General features: G+C 38.8%; 1 protein-coding gene across 1 annotated transcript in view; it reads left to right on the top strand.

The window, feature by feature from the left end:
• Positions 1-23,238, top strand: part of LOC128694679 (adipokinetic hormone/corazonin-related peptide receptor variant I) — a 230,821-nt gene extending 207,583 nt beyond the window's left edge. The window contains exons 8-9 of the mRNA XM_070104285.1: positions 5,532-5,606; positions 23,010-23,238. Of these exons, the coding sequence (XP_069960386.1) occupies positions 5,532-5,606; positions 23,010-23,061 (127 nt within the window). The 3' untranslated portion in view covers positions 23,062-23,238. The remainder of the gene's footprint in view (positions 1-5,531; positions 5,607-23,009) is intronic.
• Positions 23,239-24,220: the final 982 nt, after the last annotated feature.

The following is a 24,220-nucleotide window of genomic DNA, read 5'->3' on the forward strand; positions in this document are numbered from 1 at the left end:
TGTCCCTTTTTGGATTGTAAAAAGTATTTCTAGCAATTTTAAAAGATTTATCAATTACATTTCTTGGGTATTTTAAATCATTACCTATTTCATAAATTTTGGATATTTCCTCATCTATGAACTCAGGATTACAAATTCGTAAAGCTCTCAAAAACATTGATGAGAAAACAGACAGTTTGACTCTATCTTGATGCGAGGAATAATAGTGGACATGGGAACAGTTATTTGTAGGTTTTCTGTAAATTTTAAATTTGAATTCATTATTACCCTTAATAATTAAAACATCTAGAAAAAGCAATGAGTTATTTTCTTCAAACTCAACAGTAAAGTTTATAGAATGGGCTAAGCTATTTAATTTTCCTAGGAAATGGTGTATATCTACATTTTTGGGCATAAGACACAAAATATCATCAACATATCTGAACCATTTAGCTCTATTAGGGAGGATTGTGTTAAGTAACCTTGTTTCAAAAAATTCCATGTATAGGTTACTAAGAACAGGTGAAAGAGGATTTCCCATTGCCATACCAAACTTCTGAGTGTAAAACTTATCATTAAATACAAATTTTGTATCAACAATGCAAAGTTTAAGAAGTTTAATGATAGTAGGAACTGGCAATGGTAAATCATAGTTAACGAGTTCTTCAGATAAGAAACTTAATAAATCATCAACAGGAACTTTCGTAAACAAGGAGTTTTGACAATAATATGAATATTTCCTTTGGTTTATATAAATTAGATCCATTTATAATTAATAGAATTTGGGAAGAATTTAATAATACACTGGACAAATAATTTTTAAATTTTCTTGGGTAGAATAGTTTGTGGGGTGAGTTGTGCAAAGGACCTATCCAAGTTGGGTCGGCGCGCGTCAGGTGTTTAACCGTTGTGGGATCTGATAGTGAGGTGCTGGCCAGACCCCTTATATAGCTTCCTTGGATGCTTTACTTTCATAGTTCCTTGATAATGTGAGTAGTCACGAAAGCGCTTGGAATTACTCTATTCTTTCAGAGTGGTTGTTTTGCATATATATTTATATATATATATATATATATATATATATATATATATATATATATATATATATATATATATATATATATATATATATATATATATATATATATATGTCGTGCCGAATATGTAAAACTGGTCAATTAGCTAGAACTTATTTAAAATTAAGTCTTTTCTAAAATTTTCTCTTATACGTTTAAAGATATATTTTTTTCATTAATGTTGATGTAAAAATTTATAATTTTGCACCAAAAGGAAATATATATATATATATATATATATATATATATATATATATATATATATATATATATATATATACATATGTATATATATAAATATATATATATATATATATATATATATATATATATATATATATATATATATATATATATATATATATAATGTATATATGTATGTGTGTGTGTGTTCTCGCCTAGTTGTGGTTGCAGGGGTCGATCCATAGCTCCTGTCACTGTCCCTGCACCATGAGCTCTATCATACCTCTGCTTAAAGCTATGTATGGATCCTGCCTCCACTACATTGCTTCCCAAACTATTCCACTTCCTGACTACTATGTGACTGAAGAAATACTTCCTAACATCCCTGTAAGTCATCTGTGTCTTCAACTTCCAACTGTGTCCCCTTGTTGCTGTGTCCCATCTCTGGAACATCCTGTCTTTGTCCACCTTGTCAATTTTTCTCAGTATTTTATATGTCGTTATCATGTCGTCCCTATCTCTTCTGTCCTCCAGTGTCGTCAGGTCGTTTTCCCTTAACCTCTCCTCGTAGGACATACCCCTTAGCTCTGGGACTAGTCTTGTTGCAAACCTTTGCACTTTCTCTAGTTTCTTGACGTGCTTGGCTAGGTGTGGGTTCCAAACTGGTGATGCATTCTCCAATATGGGCCTAACGTACACATTGTACAGGGTCTTGTGTGTGTGTGTGTGTGTGTGTGTGTGTGTGTGTGTGTGTGTGTGTGTGTGTGTGTGTGTGTGTGTGTGTGTGTGTGTTGTTTGTGTATGTGTGTGTGTGTGTGTGTGTGTGTGTGGGTGTGTGTGTGTGTGTGTGTGTGTGTGTGTGTGTGTGTGTGTGTGTGTGTGTGTGTGTGGTGCAGAATAGGTACAATTGGTCAGTTAGCAAGAACTCATTAAAATTAAATCCTTTCTAAAATATTCTCTTATATGTTAAAAGATATATATTTTTTTAATTTATGTTATTGTAAATTAATAATTTTGTACCAAAAGAACCTTGGAAAACTTACCTAACCTTATTTTAAGAACATCTTAATTTAGCCTAATCCAACTAAATATGTTTTAAATAAGTTTTCAATAATTTAATAATAAACAAACACAATGATATATTTTTTTTCGCTACGTTGAGAATGATTTTTGCGAAATTATTACTTATACAAATTTTCGCTTGCCTTATTCGGTAAGAATATATATATATATATATATATATATATATATATATATATATATATATATATATATATATATATATATATATATATATATATGTATATATATATATATATGTGGGTGAGATGTTATCAACAAATTTTGTTGAAAATAAGAAAAAGTTTTGGAGTGAGATTAACAAGTTAAGAAAGCCTTGAGAACAAATGGATTTGTCCGTTAAAAACAGGAGAGGAGAGTTATTAAATGGAGAGTTAGAGGTATTGGGAAGATGGAAGGAATATTTTGAGGAATTGTTAAATGTTGATGAAGATAGGGAAGCTGTGATTTCGTGTATAGGGCAAGGAGGAATAACATCTTGTAGGAGTGAGGAAGAGCCAGTTGTGAGTGTGGGGGAAGTTCGTGAGGCAGTAGGTAAAATGAAAGGGGGTAAGGCAGCCGGGATTGATGGGATAAAGATAGAAATGTTAAAAGCAGGTGGGGATATAGTTTTGGAGTGGTTGGTGCAATTATTTAATAAATGTATGGAAGAGGGTAAGGTACCTAGGGATTGGCAGAGAGCATGCATAGTTCCTTTGTATAAAGGCAAAGGGGATAAAAGAGAGTGCAAAAATTATAGGGGGATAAGTCTGTTGAGTGTACCTGGTAAAGTGTATGGTAGAGTTATAATTGAAAGAATTAAGAGTAAGACGGAGAATAGGATAGCAGATGAACAAGGAGGCTTTAGGAAAGGTAGGGGGTGTGTGGACCAGGTGTTTACAGTGAAACATATAAGTGAACAGTATTTAGATAAGGCTAAAGAGGTCTTTGTGGCATTTATGGATTTGGAAAAGGCGTATGACAGGGTGGATAGGGGGGCAATGTGGCAGATGTTGCAAGTGTATGGTGTAGGAGGTAGGTTACTGAAAGCAGTGAAGAGTTTTTACGAGGATAGTGAGGCTCAAGTTAGAGTATGTAGGAAAGAGGGAAATTTTTTCCCAGTAAAAGTAGGCCTTAGACAAGGATGTGTGATGTCACCGTGGTTGTTTAATATATTTATAGATGGGGTTGTAAGAGAAGTAAATGCGAGGGTCTTGGCAAGAGGCGTGGAGTTAAAAGATAAAGAATCACACACAAAGTGGGAGTTGTCACAGCTGCTCTTTGCTGATGACACTGTGCTCTTGGGAGATTCTGAAGAGAAGTTGTAGAGATTGGTGGATGAATTTGGTAGGGTGTGCAAAAGAAGAAAATTAAAGGTGAATACAGGAAAGAGTAAGGTTATGAGGATAACAAAAAGATTAGGTGATGAAAGATTGAATATCAGATTGGAGGGAGAGAGTATGGAGGAGGTGAACGTATTCAGATATTTGGGAGTGGACGTGTCAGCGGATGGGTCTATGAAAGATGAGGTGAATCATAGAATTGATGAGGGAAAAAGAGTGAGTGGTGCACTTAGGAGTCTGTGGAGACAAAGAACTTTGTCCTTGGAGGCAAAGAGGGGAATGTATGAGAGTATAGTTTTACCAACGCTCTTATATGGGTGTGAAGCGTGGGTGATGAATGTTGCAGCGAGGAGAAGGCTGGAGGCAGTGGAGATGTCATGTCTGAGGGCAATGTGTGGTGTGAATATAATGCAGAGAATTCGTAGTTTGGAAGTTAGGAGGAGGTGCGGGATTACCAAAACTGTTGTCCAGAGGGCTGAGGAAGGGTTGTTGAGGTGGTTCGGACATGTAGAGAGAATGGAGCGAAACAGAATGACTTCAAGAGTGTATCAGTCTGTAGTGGAAGGAAGGCGGGGTAGGGGTCGGCCTAGGAAGGGTTGGAGGGAGGGGGTAAAGGAGGTTTTGTGTGCGAGGGGCTTGGACTTCCAGCAGGCATGCGTGAGCGTGTTTGATAGGAGTGAATGGAGACAAATGGTTTTTAATACTTGACGTGCTGTTGGAGTGTGAGCAAAGTAACATTTATGAAGGGATTCAGGGAAACCGGCGGGCCGGACTTGAGTCCTGGAGATGGGAAGTACAGTGCCTGCACTCTGAAGGAGGGGTGTTAATGTTGCAGTTTAAAAACTGTAGTGTAAAGCACCCTTCTGGCAAGACAGTGATGGAGTGAATGATGGTGAAAGTTTTTCTTTTTCGGGCCACCCTGCCTTGGTGGGAATCGGCCGGTGTGATAATAAAAAAATAAAATAATATATATATATATATATATATATATATATATATATATATATATATATATATATAGATATATATATGTATATGTATATATATATATATATATATATATATATATATATATATATATATATATATATATATACATATATTTTTTTTTTTTCGTATGGGATGGGGTCCACCTCTGGTGTAAACTGTGGGGACCCATAGCCTCGGAGAAGTGGATAAAAAGGCTTCAAGGAAGAATATTTGGATTTCTTCCTGAAGCCGTTTGAATATTCCACTTCCCCTACCACCCCATCTTTTAATATACATTTTTTTTACCAATAGGAATATTTTATTACATAATATGGTACAGAAGATTTAAGAGATACATTGTTGATATAAAGGTGGCATATAAGGTACATGTTGTTACGTGTGTATCACCGATTATAAGGCGAAAATCTCATCCAGCTCGTCAGAGCTGGGGTGTGTGCCCAAAATACAGCAGGCATTACCCCTTTGAACAGTCGCACTGATCCGCTGGAACAGAAAACTACGATATATATATATATATATATATATATATATATATATATATATATATATATATATATATATATATATATATATATATATATATATATGCACTAAGATCACAGAAAACAGGTGATTTCAGAATATGCAAAACAACCACTCTTAAAGAATAGAGAAATTCCAAGCGCGTTCGTGACTACTCACGACAATGTGAGTAGTCACGAATGCGCTTGGAATTTCTCTATTCTTTCAGAGTGGATGTTTTGCATATATATATATATATATATATATATATATATATATATATATATATATATATATATATATATATATATATATATATATATATATATATATATATGTAAATAAAAACACACACACACGTATATAAAGTTGACATTATTTCAGAATTTTGTTTCCACAGGTCTAACTCCGGCTCAGGTTCCGGATTGTCGATCCCTCTTCAAATACTCAAACAATCCTCGTCGCTGTGTACAAGGTTGGTTGTTGACCTGAAATGTCTCTTCTCTCTGCATATATATAAATAATATATTTTTGTAGATTTTTTTTTTTGAACATGTAGTTTTTGCTGCATACATCCTCTAAAGCATTTGTACTAGGAAATCAAGACACTGAAAACAAAAAAAAATGTTTTTCTAAATTTTCTAAATTCTAGTCTAAGTGGTATGTCGATTCTTGATAGAAGAATCTTTCCTTATAATGGCTGTTCAAGATAATATCAGCTCAGAAATTATTACTTCCCTGTTATACAGATAGGAAGGATTTATTTTAAAGAGAAGGTTGGTAGATAGCAACAGCCACGGGAAGTAATGGTTTTTTGAGGGTAAAACGGAGTAGATTTGAGCGGATTAGAACGACAGAATATAATAGTTCAATATGTGGGGAGAGGAAACGAGAGTAAAGTTCAAGGGAGGGATGGTGACTGGGATGGTAGAGTGAGGGTAGGGGGAGTGATGCTGTGAGGATGGGAGAGAGAGGGGGAGAAAGAGAGAAAGGGAGAAAGAGAGAGAGGGAGAAAGGGAGAGAGGGAGGAAGAGAGGGAGAAAAAGAGAGAGGGGGATAGGGGAGCTTGCGTTTGAAAGTGAAAATGTGTGAGAGAGTGTGTGTGTGTGTGTGTGCTAGCTTATATGTCGTTGCAGGGGTTGAGCCGTAGTTCCTAGGCCCGCCTCTCAACTTGTCACTCTCCAGATTCACTCCCTCCTTCCCTCATGGCCCCTATCGTAAATGTTCTTAAAATTATGTATATAACTTGCCTCCATCACTTTTTTTATTGAAGAGACTTCACTTACCGACCACCATGAAGCTGCTGAAATACTTCCTGCCATTCCTGTGGCTCCCATGTCTTTAAACGTCCAGCTGTGCACTGAGCACCTGTTTCCCACCACTCAAAAAGCCTATCCCTGTATGTCAGATCATTTCCTATAATTTTTTTGCAAATTATCGCGTTTTCCGCACTACTTCCTTTACCCTTCAATGTCGTTAAATTTAATTCTGTTAGCCTCTCCTAGTAGCTCATATCCTTTAGCTCTGGAACCAGACTCGTTGCGTTTCTAGGAGTGGGTTTCATGCTGGTGCTGCATACTCCAGGAGAGGTCTGTCATATGTTGTATAAAGGGCATGGAATGACTATTTGTGGAGATTCTTGAGCATTTCTCTTAGATTTGCCAAACAAGCCACTACTACAGCAGCAGAGGTCATTCGGATGGCATAAGCTTCTGGCGATACTCCTGGAAATATGCTCAACTCTAGGGCTTTCTCTCTGAGTGATGTATGTAGCTTCTGTTCACTAAGTATATACTGTGTCCTGTCCTCTTCCACTGTCTTCATAACTTTGCATTTTGTCTAGTTCCACTTGTAGTTTTACCCTGTCTTCAAGTGTTTTAATTCTCTTCATTTGTTTTATATCATCAACAAACTGGGGCACATCTGACTCGGCACCATCTGGTATGTTATACATATAAACAAGAAACAGAAATGGTCCTTGCAAAAACCAGCTTTTCTGATTATGACATTTCTTATTGGACACATGTCTCACGAAATCGTAATGACACGATTGCAAATAAACCATACCACGGTATGGTTTGTTTGCAATCGTGTCATTACGATTTCGTGAGTCATACTGACGGATTTGAGGGGATTTGAGCTAGAGTTCGTCACGGCCGTGCTAGAGGGAGATTCGTCTGTAAAAACTTGCATTTGTGCACACAGTGGTGCCTATGCTAACCTTCCTATGGTGTAGAAATATACCTAGTTGGATGAATCTCATTGAAGCTAGCTGGCAAAGTGGCTAACGAGACGGTCTTGAGTTTTGAAACTCTCTGACCGCGGGTTCAAACCCCTCCCGTGGTATGGTTTACTGTACACAATTTCCTTCCGCCAAGGTACTCTTATCCACGGAAATACATTCTTTGTTATTCTCGCATTCCTCTCAATTTTTTTCCTCCATCTCTCATGGGTTTCAATAAATTTCACATCCTTCCGTCTCCTGTCTAACTTCTGATATTCTGTCACTGAATTCCAGCAGCATAGTCAAATAATATTGACTGTCCTCCCTATCTCTGGGAACTGTCCTGTGACCATTGACTTGTTATAGATCTAAGCTAATGGATCGGACATGTTCCTGTTCCCTCTCGCAGAATACACTGACACCTGGTCAGGTCCATTGCCTTTGAAGTGATGAGTTCTGTAGAAAAAATTTTTGTACCTTTTTCCTTTTAAGGGTATGATGTGCAGTACTTGCCGTTATATCCTGTACCCCCTAAGCTTTCTGGTGCTGTACTCTCCTAAATGTGTTTGCAGGGGTCGATTCCTAGCTCCTGGCCCCTCATGCATGTGTGTGCGTTAGTATATAAGTGCGTGTGTCTGTGTAAGTGCAATATATATCTTTCTTTCAACACACCGGCCGTATCCCACCGAGGCAGGGTGGCCCAAAAGGAAAAACGAAAGTTTCTCCTTTTACATTTAGTAATATATACAGGAGAAGGGGTTACTAGCCCCTTGCTCCCGGCATTTTAGTCGCCTCTTACAACACGCATGGCTTAGGGAGGAAGAATTCTGTTCCACTTCCCCATGGAGGTAAGAGGAAACAAACAAGAACAAGAACTAAAAAGAAAATAAAAGAAAACCCAGAGGGGTGTGTATATATATGCTTGTACATGTATGTGTAATGTGACCTAAGTGTAAGTAGAAGTAGCAAGACATGCCTGAAATCTTGCATGTTTATGAGACAGACAAAAGACACCAGCAATCCTACCATCATGTAAAACAATTACAGGCTTTCGTTTTACACTCACTTGGCAGGACGGTAGTACCTCCCTGGGCGGGTCCTGTCTACCAACCTACTACCTATGCAATATACATATATATATATATATATATATATATATATATATATATATATATATATATATATATATATATATATATATATATATATATATATATATATATATATATATATGCGCAAAACAACCACTGTGAAAGACTAGAGAAATTCCAAGCGCATTCGTGACTACTCACATTATCAAGGAATTATGAAAGTAAAGCATCCAAGGAAGGTATATAAGGGGTCTGGCCAACACCTCACTATCAGATCCCACAACAGTTAAACACCTGACGCGCGCCGGCCCAACTGGACAGGTCCTTCGCACAACCCACCAACAAACTATTCTACCCAAGAAAATTTTAAAAATTATTATTTGTCCAGTTATTATTAAATTCTTCCCAAATTCTATTAATTATAAATGGATCTAATTTATATGAACCAAAGGAAATATTCATATTATTGTCAAAACTGCTTTTTATGAAACAAGATTCAATTATATTCCTGTCGACCATGGACTTGCTTGATACTACTTTCTCAACTTTTTGAAGATCAATTGGATGGTTAAAATCTCTTACATGACTAGAGCATTGGAATCTTGTCCAGTTCTAATGCTTTATTTATGTTGTTTTAATCTTAGTTCGAGATTTTTACCAGTTTGACCGTAATAAACTTTATCACAAATTTTACAAGGAAACTTATAGACACATCCATCAGCATTTTGGGGGGAATTCTTTATCAAAAGTTTTTTTTACTGTATCAAGATTTTTGAATACAACTTTAATATTAAAAGTCTTAAGAAGAGAAGGCATATCAACCAAGTTTTCATGGTAAGGGAGAACCAACATATTTTTAGTTGAATAAGGCTGGTTGTCCCTTTTTGGATTGTAAAAAGTATTTCTAGCAACTTTAAAAGATTTATCAATTACATTTCTTGGGTATTTTAAATCATTACCTATTTCATAAATTTTGGATATTTCCTCATCTATGAACTCAGGACTACAAATTCGTAAAGCTCTCTGTGAAAGCTTACTCAGCCCTGTAACAACTTCAGTCAGTATTACTAAGGTTGGCTCCTCCTCAGGAAAATTAATGCATAGAAAAAGAACAAAAAATGACAAACAAAAACTTCATTATTTAGAATATAAAATATAAAACACTTAAATATGAAATATTGATCCTACATTAAAAAAAAATGAAAAATGAAAAATATAAATGATATCTGAATTCAACTCTAATCTATATAAAACTTGGGTGTCTGGTGTTGGTGACACTGCGTGTTGTTGAAATCGTAGCCGTTGCTGATGATGTGGTGGATGGAGGGGGGGTCCCAGGTGTCGGTGACAACCCACCGGCTCGTTCTTCACAGAGTCTATAGCCGTATATAATCTATCCTGATGACAGGAAATCAGGATCTTTAAGAACATAAGAACATAAGAAAGGAGGAACACTGCAGCAGGCCTGTTGGCCCATACTAGGCAGGTCCTTTACAATTCATCCCACTAACAAACATTTGACCAACCCAACTTTCAATGCCACCCAAGAAACACGCTCCGATGTGCAAGTCCCACTCAAATCCAACCCCTCCCACTCATGTACTTATCCAACCTAAATTTGAAACTATCCAAAGTCCTAGCCTCAATAACCCAACTAGGTAGACTGTTCCACTCATCAACTACCCTATTTCCAAACCAATACTTTCCTATGTCCTTTCTAAATCTAAACTTATCTAATTTAAATCCATTACTGCGGGTTCTCTCTTGGAGAGATATCCTCAAGACCTTGTTAATATCCCCTTTAATAATACCTATCTTCCACTTATACACTTCGATCAGGTCTCCCCTCATTCTTCGTCTAACAAGTGAATGTAACTTAAGAGTCTTCAATCTTTCTTCATAAGGAAGATTTCTAATGCTATGTATTAATTTAGTCATCCTACGCTGAATGTTTTCTAACGAATTTATGTCCATTCTGTAATATGGAGACCAGAATTGAGCTGCATAATCTAGGCGAGGCCTTACTAATGATGTATAAAGCTGCAGTATGACCTCTGGACTTCTGTTGCTTACACTTCTTGATATAAATCCCAGTAATCTATTTGCCTTATTACGTACGCTTAGGCATTGCTGTCTTGGTTTAAGGTTGCTGCTTACCATAACCCCCAAGTCCTTTTCGCAATCTGTATGGCTAAGTTCTATATTATTTAACTTATAAGTGCTAGGGTTATGGACACTCCCGAGCTTCAGAACCTTGCATTTATCTACATTGAACTGCATCTGCCACTTTTCTGACCAAGAGTAGAGTTTGTCTAAATCCTCCTGAAGTTCCCTAACATCTACGTTTGAATCAATTATCCTACCTATCTTCGTGTCATCGGCGAATTTGCTCATATCACTAGTAATTCCTTCATCAAGATCATTGATATATATTATAAACAACAACGGGCCCAAGACTGATCCCTGTGGAACGCCACTTGTTACTGATCCCCACTCGGATTTAACCCCATTTATGGACACTCTCTGCTTCCTGTCTGTGAGCCATGATTCGATCCACGAGAGCACTCTTCCCCCAATGCCATGAGCTGCTACTTTCTTCAACAGTCTTTGGTGCGGAACTCTATCAAATGACTTACTAAAATCTAAGTAAATAATATCAAATTCTTCATCGTGGTCAACAGCCTCAAAAGCTTTACTGAAGAAAGTTAATAAATTAGTTAGACAAGACCGGCCTCTTGTGAATCCATGCTGAGTATCATTAATCAAGCTATGCTTATCGAGATGGCTTCTTATAATTTGAGCTATAATTGACTCTAGTAATTTGCCTACAATTGAGGTCAGGCTTATTGGGCGGTAATTTGACGGTAACGACTTGTCCCCTGTTTTAAAAATAGGAATTACATTAGCCATCTTCCACATATCAGACACTACACCTGTTTGAAGAGATAAATTAAAAATATTAGTTAATGGTTCACAGACTTCCATTTTGCATTCCTTTAGAACCCTTGAAAAAACCTCATCAGGACCCGGTGACTTATTTTGCTTCAGTCGGTCTATTTGCTTCACAACCATTTCACTAGTGACTGTGATGTTACATAATTTATCTTCTTCTGGCCCACTATAAAAATTAATTACCGGAATATTATTAGTGTCTTCCTCTGTAAAAACCGAGAGAAAATAATTATTTAAAATCGAGCACATTTCATTCTCTTTGTCAGTAAGATGCCCATAGTTATTTTTAAGGGGACCTATCTTATCTCTGACTTTTGTTCTATATACCTGGAAAAAACTTTTTGGGTTAGTTTTAGAATCCCTAGCAACTTTAATTTCATAGTCCCTTTTAGCTTTTCTTATCCCCTTTTTAATGTCCCTCTTAATGTCAATATACTGATTCATAAGATGACCCTCGCCTCTTTTGATACGCCTATAAATTCCTTTCTTATGCCCTAGTAGATATTTCAGCCTATTATTCATCCATTTTGGGTCATTTCTATTTGATCTAATTTCTTTATAAGGGATAAATGTTCTTTGAGCAGCATGTACTGTGTTCAAAAAACTGTCATATTGATAGCTCTCTTCGTTACCCCAGTCAACAGATGATAAGTGTTCTCTAAGCCCATCGTAATCTGCTAAGCGAAAATCTGGGACTGTTACTGAGTTATCCCTACTATCATACTTCCATTCAATTCTAAATGTAATTGATTTGTGGTCGCTAGCACCCAGTTCCTCTGAAACTTCTAAATTATTAACAAGGGATTCATTGTTTGCCAGAACTAAGTCAAGCAGGTTATTACCCCTTGTAGGTTCTGTCACAAACTGCTTCAAAAAACAATCCTGAACTACTTCTAAGAAGTCGTATGATTCTAAATTCCCAGTCAAGAAATTCCAATCAATATGACTAAAGTTAAAGTCTCCTAGAATTACTACATTATCGTGCCTTGTGGCCCTAACAATTTCCTCCCATAGTAGTCTTCCCTGATCCCTATCTAAATTTGGGGGACGGTATATCACACCTAAAGTTAATTTTTCATGCCCCTCTGAAAATTCTATCCAAACAGACTCTGTATGTGTTACTTCAGACTTAATACCCGTTTTAATGCAACAGTTCAAGCGATCTCGGACATACAATGCCACCCCACCCCCCTTCCCGATACTTCTATCTACTTGGAACAATTTGAAACCCTGAATGTGACATTCTGCAGGCATGTCCCGACTTTTTGAATTAAACCACGTCTCAGTAATGGCAAATACATCTATGTTACCTGCACTAGCAACTAGTCTCAACTCGTCCATCTTATTCCTAGCACTGCGACTATTTGTGTAATATATACTTAAGGACCCTCCTTTCTCTTTATCATTCCTGCTCCTTTCTGTTATTCCACTAAACCTATTACTGTCCTTGTCAATTAGTGCCACTGGCTTTCCGATATCCACCTCATTTTGCCTATTACTAGTTCTCCTAGTACTCATATTACTACCCTGAGACTTCACAGTTTTCCCGCAAAAACCCATACCACTAACTATTCCTAGTTTAAAGACCTAACAGCTCCCTCCACTGCGTTGGCCAGTGCTCCCACCCCACACCTAGATAAGTGAACCCCATCCCTGGCATACATGTCATTTCTGCCATAGAAGAGGTCCCAGTTGTCAATGAATGTTACTGCATTTTCCTTACAGTATTTGTCCAGCCAGCAATTGACACCAATTGCTCTGGACAACCATTCATTTCCAACTCCTCTCCTTGGCAAAATGCCACATATGACAGGTTTCCCACCCTTCCTCCTAATTATCTCTATTGCTGACCTATACCTGCTAATCAGGTCCTCACTCCTACGTCTGCCAACATCGTTGCCTCCAGCACTGAGACAGATAATAGGATTGCTCCCATTACCTCTCATGATGTCATCCAGACGGCTAACAATATCCTTCATCCCCGCCCCAGGAAAACACACTCTCTGCCTCCTACTCCTGTCCTTCAAGCAGAATGCCCTATCCATGTACCTAATCTGGCTATCCCCAACAACAACAATGTTTTTACCTTCCTTTGCGTCGTCCGTCGTGATGCTCCGAGTAGTCGACTCACACTCGCCAGGTAGCATTACACCACTTGTAGAATTCGTCAAGACGTTCTCGATGGTCTTCGTTGGGGTTTCTAGGGATGTCTCACTCACGTCTGCCAATGCTTCTTTGGTGCTCGTTGTGGCATTCCCAGTAGAACACTCACATTCGTCGGGTAGCACCGAGAATGGGTTGGAAGTTTCCACGGTAGTCTTCTGGTTTCTCGTTGTTTCTGCCTCTCCAACCGTCTTCTTGATCTTCAGCTTGGTTCCATGTTGCCCGGCCACTGACCAAGCTCCCCTCTTAACCTGGGGACTCACAACAGGAGGACTACTACGAATCCTCTTGTTCTCCTCCGTCAATCGCCGTATCTCCATCTTAGCAACTCTGAGCTCTTCTCTCAGCTGCTGGTAAAGTTGCTCAAGAGAGGGCATCCTGGTTCAGATTCACAGAGAGCACACAAACAGGTCTTCACAGAGCTAAGTACACGTCACCGCTGCAATGATGAGGGGTTACGTCCTGATTCTTCATACATGTGCACAGGCAAGTAGATAAAACATGGGACGTCTCAGGACGTTAGTCCGTCTCCTTCAATTCTACTCGTTGGTTGGCAGGTGACCCATTCTGTCATTCCAAGCTGTAAAGAGAGACAGCTTACCCACTGCTTAAGAAATCACTCTCCATGATAAGTACAATACCTAAAAGAAGTGGTGATTATTAAGACATTTAACAGAGCAAGACTGAAAGGACTAAGTTTATTATTGGTCAAAAGTGAAGCTTTCAACCAATAAGTCCACTAGAATATGAGCAGGCATGTACTTACAGTAGTGCTGGGAGCTGTGAGTCTAGTGATTACTGTTTAGCCGGAGCCCCACACGTCACCTTTCGGGGGGTGGGGGGAGGGGAAAGAGGGATGGGAAGGGATAGCGGGAGCTAGACTGACCATACCTTAACAAGCAGCCGGCAATCAAACTATCACTTTCGGGGAGGGGGAAAAAAGGGGGGGAATAGCGGGAGCTGGACTTACCCTACCTTAACAAGTAGCCGGCAATGAAACTATTGTTACTATATACTCCCTTGCTACTCCTATCTATTCAACTTTTCCCTCACACTCTCAAAAACATTGATGAGAAAACAGACAGTTTGACTCATCAATGTTTTTGAGAGCTTTACGAATTTGTAGTCCTGAGTTCATAGATGATGAAACATCCAAAATTTATGAAAAAGGTAATGATTTAAAATACCCAAGAAATGTAATTGATAAATCTTTTAAAGTTGCTAGAAATACTTTTTACAATCCAAAAAGGGACAACCAGCCTTATTCAACTAAAAATATGTTGGTTCTCCCTTACCATGAAAACTTGGTTGATATGCCTTCTCTTCTTAAGACTTTAATTATTAAAGTTGTATTCAAAAATCTTGATACAGTAAAAAAACTTTTGATAAAGAATTCCCCCCAAAATGCTGATGGATGTGTCTATAAGATTCCTTGTAAAATTTGTGATAAAGTTTATTACGGTCAAACTGGTAAAAATCTCGAACTTAGATTAAAACAACATAAATATAGCATTAGAACTGGACAAGATTCCAATGCTCTATTTATTCATGTAAGAGATTTTAACCATCCAATTTATTTTCAAAAAGTTGAGAAAGTAGTATCAAGCAAGTCCATTGTCGACAGGAATATAATTGAATCTTGTTTCATAAAAAGCAGTTTTGACAATAATATGAATATTTCCTTTGGTTCATATAAATTAGATCCATTTATAATTAATAGAATTTGGGAAGAATTTAATAATAACTGGACAAATAATAATTTTTAAAAATTTCTTGGGTAGAATAGTTTGTTGGTGGGTTGTGCGAAGGACCTGTCCAGTTGGGCCGGCGCGCGTCAGGTGTTTAACTGTTGTGGGATCTGATAGTGAGGTGTTGGCCAGACCCCTTATATACCTTCCTTGGATGCTTTACTTTCATAGTTCCTTGATAATGTGAGTAGTCACGAATGCGCTTGGAATTTCTCTAGTCTTTCACAGTGGTTGTTTTGCATATTCTGAAATCACCTGTTTACTGTGATCTTATTGCATATATATATATATATATATATATATATATATATATATATATATATATATATATATATATATATATATATATATATATATATGTCATATATATAGAGAGAGAGAGAGAGAGAGAGAGAGAGAGAGAGAGAGAGAGAGAGAGAGAGAGAGAGAGAGAGGAGAGAGAGTACATGTGAGTGTGTACTCACCTATTTACATTTACCAATTTGAGGTTGCAGGGGTTGAGTCTCAGCTCCTGGTCCTACCTCTTCGCTGGTTGCTACTAGGTTCACACTTTCCCTGCTCCGAGAGCTTTATCGTACCTCTTCTTATAGCTGTATATGAATCCTTCCTCCACTACTTCACTTTCCAGATCGTTCCATTTCCCAACAACTCTAAGGCTGAAGAAGTACTTCGTAACATCCAAATGACTCATCTGTGGTTGCAAGGGTAGAGTCATAGCTCCTGGCCCCGTATCTTCACTGGTCGCTATTAGGTCACCCTCTCCCTGTTCCGTGAGCTTTATCATACCTCTTCTTAAAGCTATGTATGGATCCTACCTCCACTATATAACTTTCCAGACTGTTCCACTTACTGACAATGTTTTGACTGAAGAAATACTTCCTATCATCCCTGCGACTCATCTGAGTCTTCAACTTCCAATTGTGACCCCTTGTTGCTGTGTCCCATTTTTGGAACATCTTGTCTCAGTCCACCTTGTCGATTCCACTCAGTATTTTATGTTATCATGTCCCCATTTATTCCTCCTGTACTCCAGTGTTGTCAGGTCGATTTCCCTTCACTTCTCCTTGTAGGACATGCCCCTTAGCTCATGAACTAGTCTCATTGCAAACCTTTGCACTTTCTCTAACTTCCTGACGTGCTTGGCCAGGTTTTAGTTCCAGACTGGTGCTGCATCTTCCAATATGGGCCTGACGTACACGGTGTAGAGAGTTCTGGACGATTCCTTACTGAGACGTCAGAACGCTATTCTTAGGTTTGCTAGAAGTTCATATACTGCAGTAGTTATTTGGTTGATGTGCGCCTCAGAAGATGTACCCGGTGTTATACTCACCCCAAGATCCTTTTCCTTAAGTGAGGTTTGTGATCTTTGGACCCCTAGACGTACTCTATCTGCGGTCTTCTTTGTCCTACTCCGATCTTCACGACTTTGTACTTGGTGGGGTTCAGTTCCAGGAGCCAGTTACTGGACCAGGTCTGCAGCATGTTCAGATCCTTTTGTAGTTCTGCCTGATCCTCTTCTGATTGAATTCTCCTCATTAACTTCACATCCTCTTCAAACTGGGACACTTCTGATTCTATTCCTTCTGTCATGTCACTCACATATACCAGAAACAGCTCCGGACCTAAGACTGACCCCTGTGGAACCCCTGTGTGTGTTTGCGTGTGCGCGCGCGCTCACCTATTGTATTCTCCTATTTGTGGTTTTAGGGGTCGACTCATAGCTCCTGGGCCCGCCTCTTCACTGGTCGCTGCTAGGTCCTCTCTATTCCTGCTCCATGAGCTTTATCGAACCTCGTCTTAAAACTATGTATGGTCCCTGCCTTCACTACGTCACTGTCCAGAATACTCAATTTACTAACAACTCTATGACTGAAGAAATACTTCCTAACATCCCTTTGGCTCATCTGAGTCTTCCAACTTTAACTCCTTGTTTCTGTGTCCCATCTCTGGAACATCCTGTCTCTGCTCACCTTGTCAATTCTTCGCAGTATTTTATGTCGTTATCATGTCTCCGCTAACCCTCCTGTCCTCCAGTGTCGTCAGGCTGATTTCCCTGAAACGTTCTTCGTAGGACATTCCCCTTAGCTTTGAAATTAACCTTTTCACAAACCTTTTCACTTTCTCCATTTTCTTGACGCCTTTACCAGGTGTAGGTTCCAAACTGGAGCTGCATACTCCAATATGGGCCTGACATACCTGGTGTACAGTCTTGAACGATTCCTTACTGTGGTGTTGGAATGTTATTCCAGGTTTTCCCAGTCAATCTCCTTGTGATTGAAATCTCCCATAATTAGTAACTTTGCTCTACCCGTGTGGGCTCTTCTGGCTACCTCAGCTAGTTTGTCCACCATTGCTCTGTAGGTCTCTTCATATTCTTCTCTTGGGCTCCTGCAGTTCTGTGGTGGGTTGTACATCTCTGCAATTGCCACCTTAGGGCCACCTTTCTGAATTGTTTCTACTATGAGACCCTTTCGTCAATCCATCCATTCCTTCCATTTCCTTAAATCCGGTGCTGTTGTTAATGAGCAGTGCAACTCCTCCTCTCCCTCTGCTCCCTTTATCTTTCCTCAGGATCTGATATCAGGGTGGAAAGACTGGGTCGGTTATCCCGGTGCGTGTCGTTTCTGAGAGTGCTATGTTGTCTGGGGACGTCTTCTTGATTCTTTGATGCCACTTCTCACATTTATTTGTTATTCCATCTGTGTTCGTACACCAAACCTTTGTGTGTGAGTGTGTATGTGTGTGTGTACACTCACCTAGTTGTGGTTGCAGGGTTCGAGTCATAGCTCCTGGGCCCGCCTCTTCACTGGCCGCTACTGGGTCACTCTCATTGCACCATGAGCTTCATCATACCTCTGCTTAAAGCTATAAATGGATCCTGCCTTCACTACATGGTTTCCCAAACTATTCCACTTCCTGACTACTCTGTGTCTGAAGAAATACTTCCTAACATCCCTGTGATTCATCTGAATCTTCAGCATCCAGCTGTGTCCCCTTGTTCCTGTGTCCCGTCTCTGGAACATCCTGTCTCTGTCCACCTTGTCAATTCCTCTCAGTATTTTATATGTCGTTATCATGTCATTCCCTATATCTCCTGTCCTCCAGTGTCGCCAGGTCGATTTCCCTTAGCCTCTCCTCGTAGGACATACCCCTTAGCTCTGAGACTAGTCTTGTTGCAAACCTTTGCACTTTCTCTAGTTTCCTCACGTGCTTGGCTAGGTGTGGGTTCCAAACTGGTGCCGCATACTCCAATATGGGCCTAACGTACACCGTGTACAGGGTCCTGAACGATTCCTTATTAAGATGTCGGAATGCTGTTCTGAGGTTTGCCAGGCGCCCATATGCTACAGCAGTTATCTGGTTGATGTGCGCCTCAGGAAATGTGCCTGGTGTTATGTGTGTGTGTGTGTCAGAATGGATAATATTTAGGGATGGCCACTAAAGGTTTGAGGATTTTTGGTATAATACTTCTAACATTAAACTCATCTGTCCTGTATACAAGTGTCCGACTCAGTTGTTTGCTATCGGTTTTCCTTTGGAGTATTGTATGCTCATTAATGAAGATCTGGATGACATCTGGATGTCATGAATTCATATTGATAAAGCTTCTTGATGGCGAAACATCTAGAATAAAGATTCCCAGATGTTGCACATGTGTCCAATTTTTCATCTCGTGGGTACTGTATTGTATATACATCTATGTTGATTATTTTAATTAAGGATTCAATGTTTTTGATATATAACTTTCTCTCCTAGGAGTGTTCGGATACAGTGTCATAAGTGCAGTTATGATTATATTCTATTTTTTAAGATGATATTTTTACTTTCTGTAGTCCCAGCGTCTAGGGTTATAAATCACAGGATATTGAGAAAAACAGTGGAATTTGTCTCCTTGACAAGTCTGAGAAGATTCTCGACATCTAAGCTACCTTTCCCAAGGAGAATATTGAGGGTTTTGCTGCGAAATCCATATATCCAACCAGGAGGAAAGACTATGCCGTCGACAAGCTCTTAGCTCTCCACAGGGACTGAAAACGTTTGAATAAAACCAAGAACAAGAATAGCCTAGTACAGAGAAAGAAAGAGGAGGCATTCAGGAGCAGGCTGGCGATTCTGTTTGTTGTAACTCATACGAGCGCTCTATCATGAGGAAAGAAGAGGATTGGACTTTCATGGTACCTCATAGGAACCAGAGCGACGAAGTGCCATTTGATCCATCGATAATAATACTAAAAGAACAGATACAAAGCGAGAATTGCATGAATAAAAGAAGAGACAGACGATAACCAATAAGGCTTCATCATCTTCACAGCCATAAAACTGGCATTTTATTCTCCATTTCTGCGTTAGAATCCACTGGATAGGAGGAAATCGATGAGAGGTGAAGCGGCGAGAAACCACCAAAAAGGCCAAGAAAAAACAAAATTAAGAATGTTATCTCCGTTGATGTTGTCCCAGCAATTAACTGTTCAGAAAGCCTTGTCCACAACCAAGAAGTAATTATCATTAATCGTTCCTAGATCGAAGGAGACAGAGCAGCACAGCAGCAACTTAGGAATAGCACTGAATGGCGAAGCTGAGAAGCTTCTTTTCATTGTTCACTGGGATGGAAAGTTTATTCCAGATGTGCTAAATTTAGGAAAGCAAGTGTCTCGACTTGCAGCCATTGCAAGCACTGCAATGGGCAATGTCAGATGCTTGGAATCCTAAAGCTTGCTAATGGAACCGGTGGGTCTCAGCAGTTACTGATACTCGCCTTCTCCATGAATTTGAAATGATAAACTGCGTCATGGAAATGAACTTCGGTACGATTGCCTCAAACACTTGACGATTAACAACAATAACACAAAAAAAGCACAATACCGTGACTGGAACAATGCACAAATAACCCTCACAAAGAAGAGAGGAACTTACGACGACGTTTCGGTCTGACTTGAACCATTTACAAAGTCACACAGTGTGACTTTGTAAATGGTCCAAGTTGGACCGAAACGTCATTGTAGGTTCCTCTCTTCTATGTGCTGGTTATATGTGTATTGTACCTGACGATTCTTACATGCATACGTGTGCCTGGAATACCATTTGAGAAAGAACTTTTTTTTATTTTGCTTGAAGACTGAAGTCTTCACAGCTTATTATGGATCCACAAGTTCGTTGTTCAAGAGGTTTCAGGCAAAATAGAATTTCATTGACCTATCTGATTTAGCTACGAGTCTGGAAAATGAAGAGATCCTGATGGTCATCGACAAAGAGGACACAGAGCTGCTTCAGTTTGCGCACATTTCTTTGGAATCAGGAAAATACCGAACGACAACAGAAAATTCAATGAGCTGTCTATCCTTTTCCTTGAAAATCTATTCCTGCGTACCGTCTCCAACGTCCAGAAGCACGATGGATGGCGAAAAGCTTGTCCTGATTAAAGCTGTGGAAGTTTCAGAAGCTGGGGAAATCTCAGTTCTCAAGAGGAAACTCACTTAAAAGATGTAAACTTGTTTGAAGTCACCATCTACCTGAAAGACTGGTTCAAAGCTGCGATCGCTGTAGTAACTCCGTTCACTGATCTGCTGCTTTTTCAATAACTTCCGCAGTAACACACCTAGTAAACTGCAAAATATGCACTCTAAATTCGACGCCAACCGTAGGTACTTGTCGAAGAAAATGGTGGGGCTGGGGCCGTTTGATTTTTTTGTTGGTTTTGACAATAAAAAGGCCCGTTGAAGGCAATGGAGAAGAACGAAGACGATCACGACAGCCCGAAACTTGAGTCTGTCGCAGGGTCCCCATCCAACGTTGCATTCATTTGTCACGATAAAGTCCTTCAAGATTCACAGGCATATAAGAGCAACCGTGAATTCCAGCAGAAAAATTTGCCAATTTGTATCTCAGATGAGAACTTCCGAGAGGTTTTCCGGAAGGTGGGAAAAATCATGATCGTCAAAGAGACTGCTGAAGCAGGAATTCCTCTAAATTCAAGAGTACAGTGTAAAGCACATGTGAAGGCTTACTCAACCCTGTAAATCTTAAGTAGGTCTTACCAAGGCTGGCTCCTCCTTAGGAAGATTAATGAATAGAAAAAAGAACAATAACCTACAAATATAAACACTTTATTGTTAGAATTAAAAATATAAAACATTTAAATATGAACTTTTATCCTACTTGAAAGAAAAATGAAAAATGAAATGAAAAAAATGATATTTGAATTCAACGCTAATATGTACAGTTAGACTGGGGTGTCTGGCTGATGTTGACACCGCGCTTTGTAGAAATTGTAGCCGTTGCTGATGATGGGGGGGGGGCACAGTTGTTGAGTGACAACCCAACGACTAGTTCGTCACAGAATCTCTAGCCTTGAATAATCCGTCAAGATGATAGGAACGCAGGTCTTTCACCACTGCAAAGATGAGGGGTAGTTGCCTGGGGTTGGCCACACTCAGGTATGTAGATAAAAAGTGACGTCCCAGAACTCATGTGAAGATCGTCTCCTTCAACACTGTTTCTTTGGTTGCCAGATGACCCAAGCTGACATTCCAAGCTAGAAAGAGGCAAAAGTTACACACTGCTTAAGAAATCACTCTCCATGATAAGTGTAAGGCACTTAAAAGAATGGTGAGGATTTAAAAGCAAAACCTGGAAATCAAGGCAGAATGAACTAAGTTTTAGTATTGGTTAAAAGTGAAGCCTTTAACCAATATATCCACTAGAATAGGAGCAGAGGCTTTTACTTACAGTTGTGCTGGGAGCTGTGAGTCAAGTGATTACCCATTTGGTCGGAGCCCCACACGTCACCTTTCCAGGTGGAGAAAAGAGGGGGAGGGATAGCGGGAACTAGACACTGATCCTACCTTAACAAGCAGACTGGCATTCAAACTGTCGTCACCATATACTAGCTTGCTACTCCTATCTGTTGAACTTTTCCCTCACAGCACACCAACAATGAAGAGCAACTCAAATAATTATTGCAACTTGTCGATCACCACCTAAAGAAATTTTCAAAAGCTACGAAAAGTTCCGTGACAAGTGGGAAACAATAAGTTACGTATATGGGACTGGGAGGAGGATGAAGGACCCAGGGCTCGTCTTTGGTAAACTCAGCCTTTGAAAGCTACCCATTAATTAATATTTTCCGAAAACGCACAAATTTTGTCAATATAAATTTTTTCATGAGGTGAAACTAATTTAGGGGGTAGGAGTGTAGTATTTCTAAAACTGAAATTTCATTTCAGATAGACCATCAAACTTGTGAAATATATATCCATTGTACTTTTCAAATGTTTGATGGACTGATAACATTGACTCAAACCTGAGGGACTGATTACCTCACACTCCTCTCCTTCCACCATTCATCTTTGTACAGGACTTATTAAGCGAAACATTTTTCAGTAAAGATTCCCATATCTTATACCATTTGCATCAAATCTAATGTTTCTCACAGTCTAACCTAATTTTTTAATAGTATTTCTTTGCTGAATATCCGGATTTCCTATGACTTTTTCTCATTCATTACTACTTATCTTTCCCATATTCTTGACACTCTTCTTATATGAATTTCATATATTTTCTTGTAACTTCTGAATACTGAACTTCAGTTTTTATATTTCTTATAATTTTGAAAAGCATCAGCTATTTCTTAATTATTAAAAATTGATTGTATTCCTTATTACGAGGAGAAATTTGTATCTTACATTCTTGTATTTTCGTAGGAACGGCAGCGGCAGGAAAGATGAGAGAGATCAGGTTAGCAGAGAAAAATAAGACCTCTTGAAGAACACCAGTTGATGTGACTGAAGACTAGCCAGAACGGCGAGACCTTCACACCTTCACTTAGCTAATATTCTCTCTGTATTTTATGGAGTATTTTTTAATTTGTTCTTGTAAAACTTACAACAGTTATACCATTCATTATAATATATTAAAAAATTATTGTTTTAATTCTTTGTTTATGTCAGGCTGTTTTTTTTTTTTTTGTGGAACTCAAGTTCTAAGTTTCTTGTAACATTTTTATTATCAATTTTTAAAATTGAACTTCTCCAAGTTTTTTCAAACATACCGAAACAATTTTTTTTTCAACCAAATTCTTCTGAATATATCATGAACCGTTTTAAATTAATTTAACATTACTTAATATCAATGATATAGTTTTCTTCTTTATGTTCAAATTGGTTTTCCCAGATTTATTGCATAATCAAATTTTTACTCTGCTTATTCGGCAAAAATAAGCATTTGCATTTTTTTGTTCAGTACAACATAATATGAATGAGTATGTATAATTTTTGTTATTAATAAATCGGCCATTTCCCACCAAGACAGGGTGACCCGAAAAAAAAGGAAACACTTTCATCATCATTTACTCGATCACTGTCTTGCCTGAGGTATGCCTACACTACCATTTACAAAACAGCAGCATATCAACACTTCTTCACAGTGCAGGCACTGTACTTCTCACTTCCAGGACGCAAGTCCGGCCAGCCGGTTTCCCTTAATCCCTTTATAAATGTTATTTTGCTCACACTCCAACAGCACATCAAGTCATGAAGCCCATTTGTCTCCACTCGCTTCTATCTAATACGCTCACGCATGCTTGCTGGAAGCCCAAGCTCCTAACACACAAAACCTTCTTTACCCCCTTTCTCCAACCTTTCCTAGGCTGACCCCTACCCCGTTTTCCTTCTGCAGATTTATACTTTCTCCAAGTCATTCTATTTCGTTCCATCCTCTCTCATTGTTAGAGCCACATTAACAACCCCTCCTCAGCCCTCTGGATAATACTTTTAGTATCCCCGCACCTCCTCCTAATTGCTAAACAACGGATTCTCTGCATTATATACATTGCCCACAAAAACGTCAGCTCCACTGTCTCCAGCCTTCTCCTTGTTGCAACATTCGCCACCCATGTTTTATAAGAGCGTTAATA

This window comes from Cherax quadricarinatus, chromosome 90 (assembly GCF_038502225.1).
Source record: "Cherax quadricarinatus isolate ZL_2023a chromosome 90, ASM3850222v1, whole genome shotgun sequence".
Classification (NCBI taxonomy): Eukaryota; Metazoa; Arthropoda; class Malacostraca; order Decapoda; family Parastacidae; genus Cherax; species Cherax quadricarinatus.